Genomic DNA, 18,844 nt, shown 5'->3' with positions numbered 1-18,844 from the left:
TAAAACCAAACCAAAAAAATCCCTGAACTGGGAGAACTGGGCACTCCCCTTTTATTGTGCAAGTGTTTTAAACTTAAAAGCCTTTTCAAGTAGATATTCCCAGAGATATCAGAACCTCTGCCTTTATGAAATAAAGCAAAGATAAAATAACCTTGTTAAAGGGACAACATCATCACACACTATTCTCTTCCTTCTAATATATTTATAGAAATACGTATACTTCAATGGTCAGGCATACATACACCTTCAAAGCAAATCCACACATTGTATTTGGTAATGTTACCAATTCATTAAAAAATTATAAAAGACACAAATTGTTTTTCCCATCTTCAGTTCTTAAAGGTTTCATCTGATGAAGAACTCAAAAAATGTACCTAGAAAACTTTGAAAGCATGCCAAACATGAGCCAAAAATATTGAATAGTTTATGAAGTAGCATGGGCTTTGAGGCAATTGAAGTATTTCCGGATTTGGATGAATCGAAAGCTTCTCTCATTCACAATAATGCTGTGATCTGTGGCAGTCCATTGCTATTTATTTATCTATATTTGCCTACAGGTTAGACAGTATATTTATATCTGTGGTGTCAGATATCTGAGTTCTCTGATATGGACACCTGATCCCAATGTTCTACTGGAAAAGTTCTATCTGGCCATGACCAAGTTTATTAAGAAAATGGGAACATAAGAATAAAAACAGATAAGTTAGCACTACAAGTCTGTTTTACATTCATGGCTGATCTATGACCAAACTCAATTTACCACCTCTGTCCCATGTCATAGAGTCATACAGCACAGAAACAGACCCTTCCGTCATAACAGTCCATGCTGAACATAATCCCAAAATAAACTAGTCCCACCTGCCTATTCCTGACCAAAACTTTCCTATTCATATATCTATCCAAATGTCTTTTAAACATTGTAATTGTACCCGCAACCACCATTTTCTCAGGAAGTTCATTCTACACATGAACCACCCTCTGTGGAAAAAAATTGCCTCTTATGTCTTTTTTAAATCTCTCTCCCCTCACCTTAAAAATGAGTCCTCTAGTTTTGAAATTCCCCCTCCTAGGGAAAAGACAGCTATCATTAACTCTATCTATACCTCTCATTACTGTATAAACTTCGATGAGATCACCTCTAAACCCCTATGCTCCACCTCTAAACCCCTATGTCCCAGCCTATCCAGCCTTTCTTTATAATTCAAACTTTCTACACCTGGCAACATCCTGGTAAATCTCTTTTGAACTGTCTCCAGCTTGATAATATTTTAATAATAATTGATAATTATTTTGTTCATTATATTTTTGGCTAATGAAAATCTGTTGATTGCAAGTTTAAAATCAAACGTTGATTGAGCTTCAGTTGATAAAAGAACTTCAATTTATACCAGCATTTATGTGAAAAGAATATTTCTTATGTTTATTCCTGCTCTGGGTGTAAATTTCAGATTATGTCTTCTAGTCCCAGATTCCAGGCATTGAGAATGGTTTCTCCCAATTTACTTTGTTTCCTTAGTATTTAGGAAATCTCACTCAAATTTTTTATATTCCATAATGTTTAATCTCTTCTCATAGTTTAATCCTTGAAGGCCAAGCACCTGTTTCGTATATTCCCTCCAAGATCAAACAACTTTGAGATCTGCTGTCTAGAGCACACTCGGAGTTATCCAGATGTGGTCTGACCGCGGTTTTGTATAGCTGAATCATGTAGCTTGCCTCTTGATGTGTATTCATCCAGATATAAAAGTTAACATGCCATTTTGATTATTTTCTGCACTTTTTCTGTTTTTTTTTTTTGGTTCTTTTCATGACGTTTTAATGATCTATTTAGCTAGATCCTTTGGGCCTCTGCTCTTTCTAATGCTTCACCATTTCAGAAGTATCCTGTTCTATCATTTTAGTTTCCAGTACAGATGATATCACATTGGCCTACACTGAAATCTACCACAGTTTAGCCCATTCATATCATCTATCAGCATTACTTTTAGATTACTCACAATACTCCTTATCTTTGTGTCTTTGGCCAATGTGGACATGTAACTTTCTATCCTATTACCTAAGTAAATATGTTGAGGCCTCTATACAAATTTTTTGTGGATCATCAATTGTTGCATAGTGCTAATTCGAATCCTGGCCATTATCCCTAGCCTCTGCCTTCTTCCATTCAACTAACTTCTTGCCAGGATGGTAATTGCCTTCTATTTTATGAACTTCAACTTTAGCTAGCAGTCTCTTATAAAACAACCATTCACAACTCTAAACCCCCTTTCTCTTAACTGCTGATTACCTGCCTCCAACTCGATAGCAATATATTATTCCAATAAAACACTTAGTAAAATTACACCAACTTAATTTCAAAACCATACAGCGGCTGTCATCATCAGTGTCGCTTCTCGTCCAGTTGAAGATTTCCCTGGGTCGTCGTCTTTCTTTTTACTGTGAAAATGTTTCATATGAAAAGATACCTTTGATAGACAGTGTTTCAAATGGCAGTTGCTCTGCCTGACTTTCAAAATTCCTGCTTTTTTAAAACCACCAATTTCAGATCATCTCATTGGTTTGATGCTGGCAAAACAATAAATTCAACTCAATTAGGTATTAGTATCCAGAGGCATAATTTAAACTGATTGGTTAAATTCAAATTGTTGTCAAAATAGTAACCAACTCAGGTATCCATTTCACAGCTGAGTATTTACATATTTTTCAGTACAATCTGAGAATGCTAGCTAGTCATATGACAGGTGCTGGTAAGCTCTCAGTTCAAAACAGCACTCATTCTCTCTTTAAGGTACAGTACATGCCTTCAATTTCATAACGCTTACAATGGAATTTTATCAATTACCTTTGTAAATCTAAATAATCAACATCCATTCATAATTTCCTGCCCAATAGTATAATCACTTCTTCAAATTTTGTGATCAGATTTATCAGAATGCCATACTCTTTACAAAGGTCTGCTGGCTCTTTCTGATTTCCTGAATATTTTCAAGATATCCAGTTTTCCTATTATATGTCATTTCATAACCACAGATGTTAGGTTAACTGGTCTACAATTCCCACTTTACCCTTATCTTTCACAAAGAAAAGGGATATGTGCACAATTTTCCAAACAAAGTGATGGTTCATAAACTCAGAGAACATTGAAAGGGTGTAATTATAGCATTCAGAAAATTACCATCCAATTTTCTGTTGAAACACAGAAATTGAAGTTGTCTGGCCCTAGTGATTTGTTGTTCTTTAGTGTCATTAATTTCTTCATCACTGTTAGCTTGCTTTTATTAATTTTCAAACCCCTGGTCATGATTCTATGAGAATTTCCTTGGGGTGTCTGCATCCTTTATGACTGTAATAATAATATAAATTATACAGTATCTCCACCAAGTGTAAAATGATCCTTGGTAGTTTACTTTCTGAAAGTCATAATGCTTCTTCCTTGTCTCAAGCAATGATGGAAGGATATTAAGGATATAACCCCATTCCATTAACACTTTTAAAAAACTCTATAAACCCATTTGGACTATTGGTGGAATAGCATTGGCAGTGTTTTCTGAAAGTATCAAATACTGGGCATTCTAAGTTGGCTTTCTAAAAACCTTAACCACAAGATATCTGGTGATACAAAGACAGAAGTTCTTATTGGCTGGCATTAGGCTTTGGGCCTTATTTCAAAAAAGTATTGATATTATCCCTCCATATTCATAGTGCTATGACAAGTATGCCAATGTAGAATTGGATCTATTAAACCTTTTTCAGCGACAATTAATCAAAAACATCATTCATCTGCTTAAAATCCAATTATGCTGATATAACAATATAGTTTATCTATCCCAGTGTATAGCTCCTTACCAAAAGACATACTTACAAAAGAGTTTATGCAGACCTCAGTCAAGGACATATGCTAGCTGCTACCTTGATCAATCAATGCTTTAGCTAGTATAATTCTGATTGGTAGCACATCACTATAGTTTATGTATAGTATATACTGTATGAAAACTTTAGTTTTTGTTTTGTTTTCAAGAGTTTCTTTAAACTTTCCTCATAACTCAGATCTCTAAGAATGGAATCAGACTTGTGGCTGCCCTTGACACTGCTTCAAATGTTTCAATACTCCCTTGTGGCTCAGGGACTAGAACTGTATATAATATTCATGTATACTCTGAGCAGAGAACTTTGAGGCTTGATCATGACTTCTTCTGATTTGTACTTGATTGGTTTTCCTTTGCAGTTCAGCTTTCTGTTGGCTTTGTTTATTGCTGCACTTCATTAATTCGTAACATTGTGCATCAATCTTCTAAGATGTCTTGGTATTTTTCAATTGCATGCTTCTCTATTTCACCATCATTCATGGAGTAAATCTATTTTCAATTTTCCTTCCTTTGTGTAGTATTTTGCATTTTTCACTGTGCAATTTTATTTTCTATAATTTTGCCTGCTGACACATTGTGCTATTTCTGAGCATTTTCTTTCGGTTCTATGACACCACAGTTTGAACTCATTTGAAAATGTAACCAGTATGCATTAGATTTTTGAAGTGATGTCTTAACTTATATAACTTAGAAACAATAATGATCTTGGTATAAATCCCTGAAGCAATCGACTGAGTAACCTTTCCCATCACTACCTGCATTCCCTCCTCCCATACTAGTGCCTGTCTCCACATGGGTACAAAACGTGCAAGTAGTTCTTCACCCTACAAGTACTCCATAGAAAAGTACAGTACAGGTTTTGATAGTTTAAATGAAAGATAATTTTCTACCCTTCAGTCAATTTATTAACCTTATGCCAATACATTCTCTTTCAAAACCTAGGATTGCTGTTAAATATTGTGTAGGTATTTTTTTAATTTATTAACATCAATTGATTCCATGATTTTACAAAGGATTAATGGAAAACTATTGAATTTATAATCATTTTGTACCAACTTGTCTTTTTGGATATGGATACTATCTGGACTTGTTTTCAACCAGCCTTAACAGTGTCCCCTTTGTAATGATTGTCAACGCCTTACAAATAAGAGAAAGTGAAGACTGCAGATGTTGGAGATCAGAGTCGAGAATGTGGTACAGGGAAAGCACAGCAGGTCAGGCAGCATCCGAGGAGCAGGAGAATCGACGTTTCGGGCATAAGCCCTTCATCAGGAATCCTTACAAATCCTTATTTGCAAGATTCATAAACGGGAGGTAAAACTCTTCTGTATCTGGATTTTTTTTGTTAATCTTTATCCAGTTTCTAATTTTGACTGGGATGCCTCTGGGAAGAAATTCCTCACGGCTTCTTGTGAATAAAGGACGGGAGTAATGTATCGAGGGCTAGAATTTTGTGTGTGCGAGTAATCGGGAAGTTACCGTCGGAATTACACCCAAACCCCTTTGGGTGTAACATTTAACCGATGCCCATTTAGAGCCAAGTTGCCTGCCTGTATCATTCACATACATCAAGTCATAAGACGGAGCATAGACAAACAGAAATTGCATGTGCAATCGGGGCACTAGGAAAGCGTGTGGCTGCAGAGGGCTACATTGGCGTCATGTCACCAGCCGCAATATTTCCTGCCCTTACCAACGCCTTCTTCCCTGATTCTGACACCTTCATGCCCCTATCTGGGATGGGCATCCTGTTTCCCTTGTGCGTCCCCCCCCCCCCCACTCCTTGTCAGCTGCAATCTCTGCAGTGGTCACCATACATGGTGGCGCTACTGAGCTGCCTCCCCTGCCATTGGCTGACCGTTGCTGGGGCGGGCGCCCGTAATTGTAGACATCTAATGTCTGAGCGGACTGTTGAAAAATGTGGCTGGGGTGCCACAAATGGGCGGAATAGGGGAGTAGATCTGTCTGTGGGGTGGGGGTGGGAGGGTGAGAGTTGTCCCTAGTTTGGGGCCCATCGACGGGATCCCCACAGTGCCAATAAAATTCCAAACGTCTTAAGTCCAAAAAAAAATCCGCCATAAATCTATCATTCACGTGCATTGGACACAGTATGCTCCAGAACCTACAATTAGAGAAATGTTTGAATATTCAATTGGACTTTTGCCTGCACTATCAGACAGCTACTAGTGACTCAGTAAGTAAAGAGCGGGGGGGGGGGGGGGGGGAGGGGAGATCTTTCCCATTCTGGTCACTAACCAGCAACTCCTGCTGGAAATGACTCCGTCTGGACCCGTCGCCGTTTGTGTGCAGTTTAACGGGGTTCGGGTTTAACAGAGCAGCCTCTCATCAGTGTATCACCCCAGACCAATGTGGTCACTGGGGCCAGGTCTGAATCTCAGAATTCAGAGACAGCCCGTGCCTTCTGGGTGGGAGGGTCGGGGCTCAGTGTTGAGAAAGATAATCAAAAAAGAAAATTAATGAAAACGAAACATTAAATATAATAGACCGAGCAAGCGAATCACTTTCAGAGTTTCAGTAGCTGAGGTATGTGAACATTTCAGATCGGATTGAATGTAAGAAAGCGGAGTTCGTGGACATATGTTTGAACTCCCCACTGCAGGCTGAAGCCATGGAGACCGTGAACCAAATACTGTACTCTGCTTTCATGTTGTTCCTTTTTTGTTTGAAAGTAAGTTCATATTGAGCAAGCAGACAATATAATCGCATGCGCTCTGTGTTAATGGGTTCTCAGAGAAAGACAACTGGGTATTTCCAGACTAGTTCTTTCTCTGGAATTAAGTAAGGTCACTGGAGCTGAAACTCTGCTTTCTCTGCACAGATGTTGCCGGACCTGCCGAGTTTCTCCAGGAATTTCAGTTCTTGTTTTTTACTTGGTTCGTAAAATCGCGGTTTAAAACTGTGTTGCTGGAAAAGCGCAGCAGGTCAGGCAGCATCCAAGGAGCAGGAGAATCGACGTTTCGGGCATAAGCCCTTCTTCAGGGCTTCTTCAGGAAGAAGGGCTTATGCCCGAAACGTCGATTCTCCTGCTCCTTGGATGCTGCCTGACCTGCTGCGCTTTTCCAGCACCACATTTTCAGCTCTGATCTCCAGCATCTGCAGTCTTCACTTTCTCCTAGTAAAATCGCGGGGCTACACAAACGCACGACAGAATACCCCGCTCCCCAGCCACTCCCCCCCCCCCCCCCCCACACACACACAGTAAACTGGCATTTGCAGCACCCACTCAACTAAGAGATTCAAAATTGCCATCAGCAAGCAGCAACTGCGTCTTTACTGAGTGTAGTCAGCAATTACCCGGGTAAGGTGCAATGTTCAAAAATCCAGGTTTTGAGCATATGAGGGAGAGAGATAAATGGAAACGATATTTACACCTAATCTTAGTTTACCTGCGAAATAGGAACACCCGAGAATCTCTAAACATCAAACCGGCAAGATTCTAAGAGGTTCTCAGCAGCAACATCAACTCCACACTGGGATACTTCTATTGCGCTCCGCTGACTTTAAACAGACAGACACCCGTCTTTACTTAGGGCATGGAAACAGACTACATGCCTGTCTCCAGAGACAGTGTGGATCTTAATTACGATTGGAGAGATTTTAGGTTGCGTTTTTACATGAAATTCCGAAAAATAAACATGCAGCACTTCCAACATCTAACAGTAATGTTTCTCTTCAAAACAAACCCAACTATTGTCAGTTGTCATCCGTTTTGACCCGGCGAAACATAGAGGGGATGTATTCTTTCTACATACGGAACTGGCCAGCTCAGTCCAGCGCCCGCAATCGTGGGAGCTGACATTTATATTAAGGATGAACCATTGATTTAACTTTGTCCTCGACTGTCACGGTGTATGACCTGAACAGATCATGTAAAAAGAAATGTGCAGAAAGTCTGGGGAAAATATCCTTGTCCTGCCGTTGGGGAATTTCAAATAGATCCGCTCAGTATACGTTATCCACTCGACAATGCTACGCTAACTCAGATGCATCACTGATTTGGCAGGCAGTTATATATATTTATATATTATACACACAGAGAGACGCTGCCGCGAATGTCAGGAATGCATCTCTTTCTTGCCATTACACTTTCAAATGAGGGTTGGCCGGTGGGAGCCTGGAGCTGCATTACAGCGGCTTGCTTTGTGAGTGTCCAGGCAGTTGTCCCTCTCTCGCTCTCTCTCTTTCTCACGGGTTCGGGCAGGGTGCTCACACAGACAGTGTGTTGTGGTGGAGTATTTTTGGGGTGTGTGTCCCTCCCTCCGCTCCTGCTCTACTCACATAAAAAGGAACTTGCAGAGTGACTGAACTCGGAGCACTGAAGGTGTCAGCTCCAACAGGTTGCCCGAGCCGGCTCGCTGCCGATTGGCTTGTTGTGTGTGTGTGTGTGAGAGAGAGAGAGAGAGAGAGCTGGGAGCTGTCAGCTGGACAAGTCCCGTTTCATTCGATCGCCGCTCACTGGGGTTGAGGGGCTGAGAAAGGCTCAGACTTTTTTTTCTTTGTTATTGTTGTGGGGTTTTTTTTGGAGGGGGGGAAGGGGGCGTGTGTATGCTTTGAGATGATTTGTTCTTTTGCTCACACGTGAATGTAGGATCAGCACAGGTGGAAAGTGGCGTGAGAAGGAGAGAGAGGCTGTTTGGAAGTCCGTGCTATCGCTTAAATTCCTGGCGGCGTGGAGAGGCGCTTCAGTCCGCAGTTGCAGACCAGGCTGGTGCACACACACACACACACACAGACAGACAGACAGACAGACACAGACACCCAGCCCACAGACAGAGAGGCTGCACAGGGAGCCAGGCTACAGCGACTGCTCTCACTCTCTCCCAGCTCTTTTGATTTCTTCCTGGTCCAGGGATCCACTCCGCCAGCACCATTTCTTCCAAAGGCAGGCAGGACGACCGTCCAGCTCTTACCCGGGGGGTCCGTAAGAAGCGGCTGGTGGCCGCCGCGGTGGCGGTGCTGATGGTGCTGCTGTTGGTCATCCTGATCCCGGTGCTGGTCAACTCGGCCGGGACCTCGGCCCGCTACGAGATGCTGGGCACCTGCCGGATGGTGTGTGACCCTTACGGCTCCAAAGCCACCACGGCGGCGGCGGAGACGGTGAGGGACCACAGCCTGATGCCTTTACCCACTTTCATCCAGGGACCCAAAGGGGATCCCGGGCGCTCGGGTAAGGCCGGGCCCCGGGGACCCCCCGGGGAACCCGGGCCGCCTGGTTCGGTGGGGCCGCCGGGAGGGAAAGGGGAAGCGGGGAGACCGGGGTTGCCGGGTTTACCGGGACCTCCCGGGCCCAATGCGGGAGCGATCAGCGCCGCTACCTACAGCACGGTGCCCAAGATCGCCTTCTACGCCGGCCTGAAGAGGCCCCACGAGGGCTACGAGATGCTCAAGTTCGACGACGTGGTCACCAACCTGGGCAACCACTACGACCCGGGCACCGGCAAGTTCACCTGCTCCATCCCCGGCATCTACTTCTTCACTTACCACGTCCTGATGAGAGGGGGAGACGGCACCAGCATGTGGGCGGATCTGTGTAAGAACGGCCAGGTGAGCCAGCCTTGCTTTCTCCCTCAGCCCCCAACTAAAACCTAACCATCCTGGTAACCCCTCTCTCTCTCTCTCTCTCAACTAAACAAAGCCCCAAGTTGGCCGCTTTGAACTCTTTGTGAAGGTAGGTGTGAATACACAGAGCCCAGCTCCGGGGAGTTTCCGATTCATTGATGAGTTTGCCATCGAGCTGACCGGCCTCCTTTAGGCAGGAGACCGTGGAAAGAGACATTGAGGCATACAGCGTGGAAACAGGCCCTTCGGCCCGACTCGTCCATCCTGACCCGGTTTCTCAAATTGAACAGTCCCACTTCCCTGCGCTCAGCTCATATCCCCCTAAACCTGTCCTATCCATGTATCTGTCCAAATGTCATAGAGATGTACAGCGCGGAAACAGACCCTTTGGTCCAACTCGTCCATGCCGACCAGATTTCCTAAATTATTGTAGTCCCATTTGGCAGCATTTGGCCCATATCCCTCTAAACCCTCCTTTTAAATGCTGTAATTGTACCAACCTCCACCGCTTCCTCTGGCAGCTCATTCTACACACGCATCACCCTCCGCGTGAAAACGTTGCCCCTTAGGTCCCTTTTAAATCTTTCCCCTCTCACCATAATGTCTTTTAAATGTTGTAATATGTGTTGTTAAAAACATGTTCGGTTCAGGAAGCGAATCGCTTTGATGCTGTCTTTCCCCGCCATGTCAATATTAATAACGAGGTAAAAGCAATGACTGCAGATGCTGGAAACCAGATTCTGGATTAGTGGTGCTGGAAGAGCACAGCAGTTCAGGTAGCAGCCAAGGAGCAGCGAAATCGATGTTTCGGGTAAAAGCCCTTCATGAACGAAGCGGCCGACACATTTGTAAGGAAAAACAAATCCCTCATGTTACTGAGTGAGTTGGTACATTTCGGTGTGAACAAGTTCAACGGTTTATGGCAAAGAGTGTTTTGGATTAAAATGATCAATCAGAAAAACCAATTGGACTGCAGATAGGCATAGTGACCGAGAAACATATATAGGACGATGAGAACGGGCTAAACAAACCAGAGCTTAATAAACACGGAAGGTGAGGGGAGATGGAAACACCAGGTCTTGTATTACTTTGTGAAATTTCCCCACCTTTCTGCAGGTTCGAGCTAGTGCCATTGCCCAGGACGCTGACCAAAACTATGACTATGCCAGTAACAGCGTGGTGCTGCACCTGGATGCAGGGGATGAAGTCTACATTAAACTGGATGGTGGCAAGGCGCACGGCGGCAACAACAACAAGTATAGCACCTTCTCGGGATTTATAGTCTACGCAGACTGAGGGAAGAAGCGAGCAACAGGAAGAAGCAACCAAATCAAATCACCTCCTGCGTGAGCGACTGAGGGTGGGACACCCGCGGCCTGGCCTAAACAAACAAACAAAAAACAAATGGCCGCTCGCCAGATGTGCTCCTTACTTCTGGATACAATCAGCCGTTGTTTTGTTTTTAAAGCTTTTTGAAACATACTTGCGTACCTCGAAAAGACCATGCCCATGTCAATTGGTTCAGTTTGGGTTAGTGCGCCCAAAGCAATTTCTCAGTGTTATTAGCGTTGTGTTTGTGAGAGGAAGTCCGTCCAATACTGAGCACAGTGGCCAGTCTCTCTATAAAACCTCAAGATCGTGCGGGAGGATAGAAAAAAAAGAGCAAGATTTTCAAGTGTTCCTCATTTTCTGATGCTTTGGTATATTGAACTCACCGCTTTATCCATTTGGTTGTCGTGATTAGCCATTTCTCTGCTTGGAAATCCACATTAATCGCTGTGGTGAGCAACAATTTTCTAACAACTCTTCTGGTTGCATTGTTAAATGAGTATGCTGCTTTTTTTTAAAATAAGGTCAGTGTTTGCCTACTATTAGAGTTATTCATTTAACAGGCAGATTAATATAAAGACTAACGTGCGTGCAATAGATGCTGTGCAGCTTTATGATTGCTGTGGCATGAATTTCAAGTTCGATATATACATGTATATGCAATAAAATGCCATAGATTTTTAAACTAAATCTTTCGATCATATCAGTATTAAAGTGTTCAATATTCACCACGAATCCCTGCAACCTTAGCTCTTTCACATTGATCCGGCTGGCCTCAATTTGATTTTCCCTCAACATTTCGTATACACAATCCGACCTGATTAGTGGTAATAAAGAAATGGTTCAAAGCAGTCAACCTCGCGGGTTCCTTCGCAGTACACGGATGATTTAACACCATACAATCCACTTGCCCGCTGAGTACCTCCACCACACACATGACAGAAACGGTGGTATTCCATGGAAGCAACTGTGCAGCCAGCACTATCTGTGTTCCAAAGTGCTTCCAGCTATAGGCCCCAATGTTAAATTCAGTTAAACAAACATATTTTACACTTAATTACCTCCAAAACAATTTAGTTTAAGAATGGACTTGGCTGGTGTTAAGCAGACATTTGCTTTTCCAACTTATATTTTAATTCCACGCTGTTTATTAGAAAAAAAAGTTACTGTTTGGGGCCCAAATTACTGTTATACAACGTTGCTGTTCATTAAAAGAGAATACAACACCTTCAATCGTCTGGTTTGTTTTGTTTCAGCATTGAATTGCTCTTTGATTTGATGTACAAACAGCATTACGTCAACATATGAATATCAAATCCGATAATGTATAGGCAAATATTGTCTTACAGTCTGGGTCAAAGGTTAATACCAAATTGTTTTCTTTTTCCTCAAATAATTTTCAACAAATAGTTAAACCAGGTTTAAGATTCCATTGCCTCACTCGTTTAAAATAAAGATTTGAAATAATCACTTTTTTGATTACAAATGAATTGTTTATTCGGATTCGATTGCCCTTCACGCTGTTAATAACATGGTGTTCTTATTCAAATCTGAAAGTTATTGATAAGAAAGAAGCGAGAAGATTCGTTGATTAACATTTGAATTGTCTCGTCACTTTACCGGGATCTCGGGACAATTCACGCTGGTCTTCAGCAAACAAATAACTTTTAAGGACCGCCATTATTGCCGTATTGGCATGTAGTTTATCGCAGGAATATTGCATACATTTAGGCTGCATACATGATTGACGCCAGCCTTCTGCATCGCACTAATTGTCCACATTGATGAAGGCAAGCAACAAATCAAGAAACTATCGCCCGAGTTAAAATTAGCCCCCACTGGGCTGTTTAATCGCTTTAATCCCCTTCCTATTACACTAAATTGTATGATCCACCCCATTAACTTTGCTCGACGTTTCCTCACCCAAAACTATACAGCAACAGATCACCACAAAGCTCTCAACACAAGTCTTTGCCCCGATTCAACACGGTTTAAGAATATTTCATTACTTCTCCTTTATGCTGAGCATTACGATTTTATGAAGAAGGCTTAAATCAATTATAATTCAGTCTATCAGAAAACACGTTCTTTAAAATCAACTGTGAATTATTTCTAAAGATTCGGACAGCGTTCATTTAATTATTTGAACGTTAGCCAACGTTTGGGGTTTTCCACCAGAATCTTGTCGATGGCAGACTGAGGGATGCCTCTCTGCTTCATTTTCGGGACAATGTTGGTGAGAATGTGAGAGAAGCCGTGCCCTCCGTACTTAGTTAACCTGTTCTTGGTGTGAATATCATGGGCCATGAGCAAGTTATCTCCATAACCTTCATCAGTCAAGAAACGGATCCTGAAAATAATAATTGCATTTGCTGGTCAACTCAAGTCAGGACATAAAAATCGAAAGAACTGCGAAAGCTCGAAATCAGAAACATGAAATTTATGGAAAAACTCATTACGTCTGGCCGTGCAGAGAAAGCAGACTTAACGTTTCGACCCTTCTTCAGAACGTCCTTGAGTTTTTGCTGAGTTTTTTTCCAGCAATTCCTATTTTAGTTTCAAGTCAGGACATTTTTTCCTTATTCAAATAGCAACCCTTTTCTGGTGTCCCTCATGAAATCTTCTTTGTACGGTCAGGCATAGTGTCAATCCTAAAACAAAATATACATAGCGCACGAATTCCCAATCAAACCACTTAATAAAAAAAACCTAGCATTTATGCAGCGCCTTTAAGTTGGCTAAAACGTCCTATTGCACTTACATTACCCAGCAACATCTGCCATGATGCCAGAGAAGGACAAATTAGAGCAGGGGATTGTGGAGTAGTAAGGATTCTATAAGAACGAGAGAGAGGAGTGAGGTCTAGGGAGATTTCCCGAGTTGAGGACCTGGGCAGCTGAAGGCATCAGCAACCAAAAGTAAGACCATAAAAATCGATGATGCACAAGTGACCAAAACTGAGCAGCAGATATTTTAGATAGGCCAGCCAAAGTCATAAAAATAGGGAGGGAGAAGGAATTTGAAACAAAGATCAGAAATCCAACCTCAAGACATCGCTCAACCTGAAGTTAATGTCGGTCAGCAAGCACAGGGCTCATGGATAAATGGAAGCTTGTTGCGAATTATGATATGGGTAGCAGCGTTTTGGATGTATTTATGTTTACCGCCTGTCAACAGTGCACTGTAATTTAGTCTAGCGGCAACAAAAGACATGAATCATGTTTCAGTCGCAGATGAGCTGAGGCATGGCGGAGTGGGACTCTTCGAATTACCTTGAAGAGCTGGATTTCTGAAGTTGCTATCCCTCAATCCTGAGTCCTTGCAGCAAAACCAGAAGATTGATCACTGTGCAGATGCTCGTGTTGATGTTAAATTAATCGAAGGTACTATCAAAAAGACCATGGGGCTTAGGAAAAAACAGCTTTGGTTAATGCAAGACATTATTTAATCCCGGTGAAATAGTGTATACAGGAAATAATTCCCAAGCTTGTTGCATGTATTAAAGAAAAATTCCCATGTTGCAAATCCAAAGGAATCACAGCCAGTGACAATGAATGAATGTCAAGCGACATGTACATGAATTCCTCACCAGTTTTCTTTTAGGTGTTTAATGTAGTTAACCTTGCCATGAAGATATAATCCGTTATTCCTTTGGTTTAAAGTATGAGTGCGCTCAAGATTACATCTTCATCGTAAAAAGAATGAAACTTCCATTGAAGCGCGCCGCCCTCTTTTATTCTACACTCTGATGTGCAGTGAACTAACTTTGCTCTCCACGTCAAATGTTGAGCCGATTTACCAAGCAACAAGCACCGTCCACCTCTCGCCGAAAATCATGTACACTCTGCAGCGGGCAGTCAGCATGTTTCTCTACGGCAAGTTGTCTGATATCAATATTTCGCAGTAGGGCACTGTGAAAGACTTGTTCGAATGTGTATTCTACAGTTAAGAGTTCGCAAAGTAAATGCCATCATTATAACTCTGATGTCATTACGGGAAGGAAGATTACTTGGTGGAGAACGAAGGGGCAGCGCTCAGAAAGCTTGTGACTATAACCTGGTTTAACAACTGAGATTAATGCAAAGGTTAATGTTTACCTCCACTAAACATCAAAACTTTCTTTCTAAGGTGTTCGAGGCGATACCTACCAATTGATCCTTTCAATGTCACAAGGCATGTCCACAACAGGGCAAAACGCATAATTCAGCAATTCCACGCCGAATAGGTCATATTCCAGGTAACTTCCCAGTTTAGCAAACTCCAACAGTTTATCCCGCTCAAGTATGGTCCTAATAAAAATAAGGTACATATGAAAGTGCATGTCCAAACCTACGATTTCAAAAGTGAACTCTATTCTAACGTATCGCCCAGAGCCACTTCATGACCAATGTTCATCATTTTCTCTTCCCTTGCATTCGAAACTGATGTGGCTCTCAGGTAGTGTCCTATCAACCCAAATATGAAAGGTTGAATTATACTAAACCCCAGCACCTTCACGAGCCCTCTGAACATTAGAGTCTGCACCGATCCGTTCTAAGCATTAAAATAGGGCAAGTTTCACTGGACTCGACAACACCAGGGATGCTGCCTGCCCCGAAGTTCACGATCAAGAATCAAAACGATGTTCTCTATCCTTAACCTAAATATACTTTTAAAAAGTTCCTGGTGGGACATACTGGGTCACCTGGACGGTGCTCTGACATTTTTCGATCTAAACCTATCCCTCGAACGCAGTTTGCTTTCTCACAAGGTAGCGGAAGGAGTTTATATTGGTTTTGAAAGCCTGAATGGAATCCCTTTTGTCAGAATGCTACTAAAACAAGATTAATCGATAAATTCTAACAGAGCCCAACGTTTAGGGTGCGGGGTTGGGGTGGGGGCGTCCGATGTGAACAGTTTCTTGGGTGCTCAGCACGTTCTGAATACGAGCTGGTGAATGGCTAATTCTCTGCAACCAATCACCAGTTCCTGTGGTCGGGGACAAGTCGCTCATTTTATACTTTAAGAATTACAGTCTACCTAAACATTAATCGAGATAACAGATTCTCTTTATGTGTCCGCTTGCTCTGAGCGATATCAACCCATGCTTTTATTTAATAAAGCCAAACAAGTTCAAATAATGAAATGGCAGGTACACACCAGTTTCAGTAACCCCAGAACACCATAGACTGTGTGTAAACTCAATGCAAGGACTAAACCCAACAGATGAACTGTTACTTGCCTTATAATTTGGTCCACTACAGTAATTCTAACGAAAGATCCACAATGTTTAGCACAGTCCGCAGACTCTGTGCTTGGCCAGTAATGTGATATCGTCGGCCAGTTGACACATTAAAAATAAAAAAAAGTGTTTTGTTCCTAGACTCAGTAAGGTCCCAATCCCATTAACCTTAACCTGCTGTAATTAAAAAAAAATAAGTATTGCAGCAACTGCGCAGGTCTGGCAGCACCTGTGACACACACACCGAATATGACTCTTGAATATGACTCTTGTTTGGAAGCTTAAACTTGATAATGAGGGATGAAGAAACAGTGGAGAACCACATCTGCGATCCACCCGGAAGTAACCTACCCCACAGGTGAATGATCCAATTATTTCTCAAATGCAATCAGGGTTTTTGCCTTCACTGGGTCTTTTGGAAAGTCGTTTGCAAGTAGCGATTGCACTCTGCCTCAAAACATACAAGTATTGTTTACTGGTATCCACCCCATGTTCCATACCAAGTTAATGTAACATTCCATTAAACCAATTTCTTTATCATTCTTTCTTATGTCTTTTCGCACTGTCTCTAGGCTTCAATATTTGCTTAGTGTCCAAGCACATTGTAAGGTGTATTCTGGCCAAAACACTTTTTAATTATTACTTTGACTTGCGTTCTATTGCTTTGATAATGTAGCGGTTGCTCTATTTGCTGTGTTGACTGCTACTGCGCCGTCGGGATATGAATGTCCAACTTACTGTGACTTCCAGGTCCCTCTCCATTTAAGACTCTTCAACATGTTTCAAGAAATAAGCGTGATGCTTATTTTCCCATTTGTTCAGGAATACTTTACAGTTGTCTGTTTACATTAAATTTTATTTGCAATTGTTATGCCCACTCAGATTGTGCCTAGTTCATTCTGAATTCAGGGCAAAACCAGAAAATCAATGAGGGTTGACTGATGGGATAAGATAATAACTACTCCTTAGAGGAGTTAAATCATTGTGAGAGAGTCAGAAAGGTGTCTTAGAGATCGTTTTTATGCTGTTATAGTTTCTCATTTAGGAAATTGACCTGGGGTCAGAAAATGAATGAAAATGATCAAATTTGCTGATGGTATTATATGTGACAATAAAGCTAATTCATTCATTCATTCAATGACACCGCTTACAAATTACAACAGTGGGTTGTCAAAGTTCTTTGTCAAAGTTAACACATTTCTCTGAGACTAATTGCATGTTTTAAGCTCACAGATATAAAGATAGTATGCGACTCAATTGTGAGAGGTATCACATTAATTGTAATATTAATTAGACTGCAAATTAATCAGCAACATTAAATGAAAATATAAATACTTCTCAACTTCACTCTTCCTACTTGCTGGCTAATTTTAATATATTAAATCTCATTTCCTCTTTCATCACTTTATTCCTAAAATAATGTTTCAAATAAAAATACAACTCAAGATGGCAAATTTTCCAATCAATGCCACAAAATCATTTACACAGAATTCACTAATGGCATAGTCCTGCTGCTCAACCATGTGACAAATTAGGTCTCCATATGCAGATGAGATAGCCTTTGCTGTGCTAGGAAGAAACTAAAAATCAATGCAAAAGATCCTTGTATTGCAATGCTGGCAGAATTATCAATGTTCTACAATATCATACTTGGAAGACCAAGCCAAAAGAAACTAAACTCATTTATCCATTCGTCTTTTCCTCCCATTATTCGTGGTATTGCCTAATTTCTGAATGGCTCAAGTGCATTTAATGATCTACCAATGAGTTATTGAGATTAAGACAGCAGTGGCCAGGAGAGTTCCAGCTTGCCATTTACAAATAAATGAGCTAGGATCAGACGTCAGCCTCTCAGCCCCTCAGGCCCGCTCTACCATTCAATAGATCATGACTGACCTGATTACTTCACAATTCTGTCTACTTCCACTAACATTTCAGCACTTGTTTATCAATAATCTATCCAACTTTGGCTGATGAATAGTCAGACTCTGTTTCCACTGCCTCTTGAGCAAAAGAATTCCAAAGACTCAGAAATCCCTGAGAAAAAGCTTTTGTCATCTCTGTCTTTAAAGGGTTACTGCTTATTTTAAAGCACAGACCCCAGTTCTAGATTCTGCTATGAAAGGAAACATCTGGTCCACATCAGCTCTGACAAGACCCCTCAGAATCCTAACTGTTTCACTTATGTTGCTACTTACTCTTTCATACTTCAGCAGATACAGTCCTAGTCTATCCAACCTTTCCTTATAAGACGAAACATTCATTCAAATATTAGTCTAGGAAACCTTCTCTGAACTGATTCAAATACATTTCCATTCATCGTTAAATAAGTAGACCAATAATTTGTAATGTATTGTATTAGTTTTCCTAATTACTAGCTGTACCTAAGTATTAATTTTTAGTAATTCTTACAACAATGCAGCCAGATTCCTCTGCATCTCAGAGATTGTAATCTCTCACTAATTAGATAATATGCTTTTTTTTATTATTTCTGCAGAAGTAAACAATTTCATATTTTCCCACATTAGTCTCCATTTGCCAGATCATTGCCCAGTCACTTAAATAATCTAAATCCCTTTGTAGCCTCTTCCCAATTTACATTTCTATCTATTTTTGTGTTTTCAGCAAAGTTAGCAATCTTGATCCATGCTGTAATGACTCCATTTGCCTCAGATGCCAGAACTGATCCCTGTTGTATATAACAACAAAATAACAAAGACCAGTACAGCACAGAAACAGGCTCTTGGCCCATTAAGACCTGAAGCCTATGTTTCCTGGTAATTAACATTTCTACCCTGGGAAAAAGATTCAGACTATCCATTCTATCCAAGCCTCTCACACTTTTATA

The 18,844-nt window shown here is 41.4% G+C and overlaps 2 protein-coding genes across 6 annotated transcripts in view; one reads left to right on the top strand and one right to left on the bottom strand.

The window, feature by feature from the left end:
• The first annotated feature begins 8,422 nt into the window (after positions 1-8,422).
• LOC122547137 (complement C1q-like protein 3) lies at positions 8,423-12,003 on the top strand. The gene is made up of 2 exons (XM_043685722.2): positions 8,423-9,431; positions 10,563-12,003. Exons 1-2 carry the CDS (start codon positions 8,847-8,849, stop codon positions 10,740-10,742), a joined length of 765 nt encoding a protein of 254 aa, XP_043541657.1. The 5' UTR covers positions 8,423-8,846; the 3' UTR covers positions 10,743-12,003.
• Positions 12,004-12,470: 467 nt separating this feature from the next.
• The window catches only part of pter (phosphotriesterase related), a 40,157-nt gene continuing 33,783 nt past the window's right edge, over positions 12,471-18,844 (bottom strand). For 4 of the 5 annotated variants that reach the window (XM_087987357.1, XM_087987359.1, XM_087987356.1 and 1 more), the window contains exons 4-5: positions 14,924-15,064; positions 12,471-13,125 (exon numbers count right to left, since the gene is read on the bottom strand). In XM_087987357.1, coding sequence (XP_087843483.1) covers positions 12,915-13,125; positions 14,924-15,064 — 352 coding nt within the window. In that variant the 3' untranslated portion in view covers positions 12,471-12,914. The remainder of the gene's footprint in view (positions 13,126-14,923; positions 15,065-18,844) is intronic. The other variant, XM_087987360.1, reaches the window with a different exon arrangement.

This window comes from Chiloscyllium plagiosum, unplaced genomic scaffold (assembly GCF_037043375.1).
Source record: "Chiloscyllium plagiosum isolate Xiang-an unplaced genomic scaffold, Cpla_swu_hap1 HiC_scaffold_5, whole genome shotgun sequence".
Taxonomy (NCBI): Eukaryota; Metazoa; Chordata; class Chondrichthyes; order Orectolobiformes; family Hemiscylliidae; genus Chiloscyllium; species Chiloscyllium plagiosum.
Note: the sequence above shows the minus strand (reverse complement) of the source record. Positions and strands in the feature narration are given on the sequence as shown.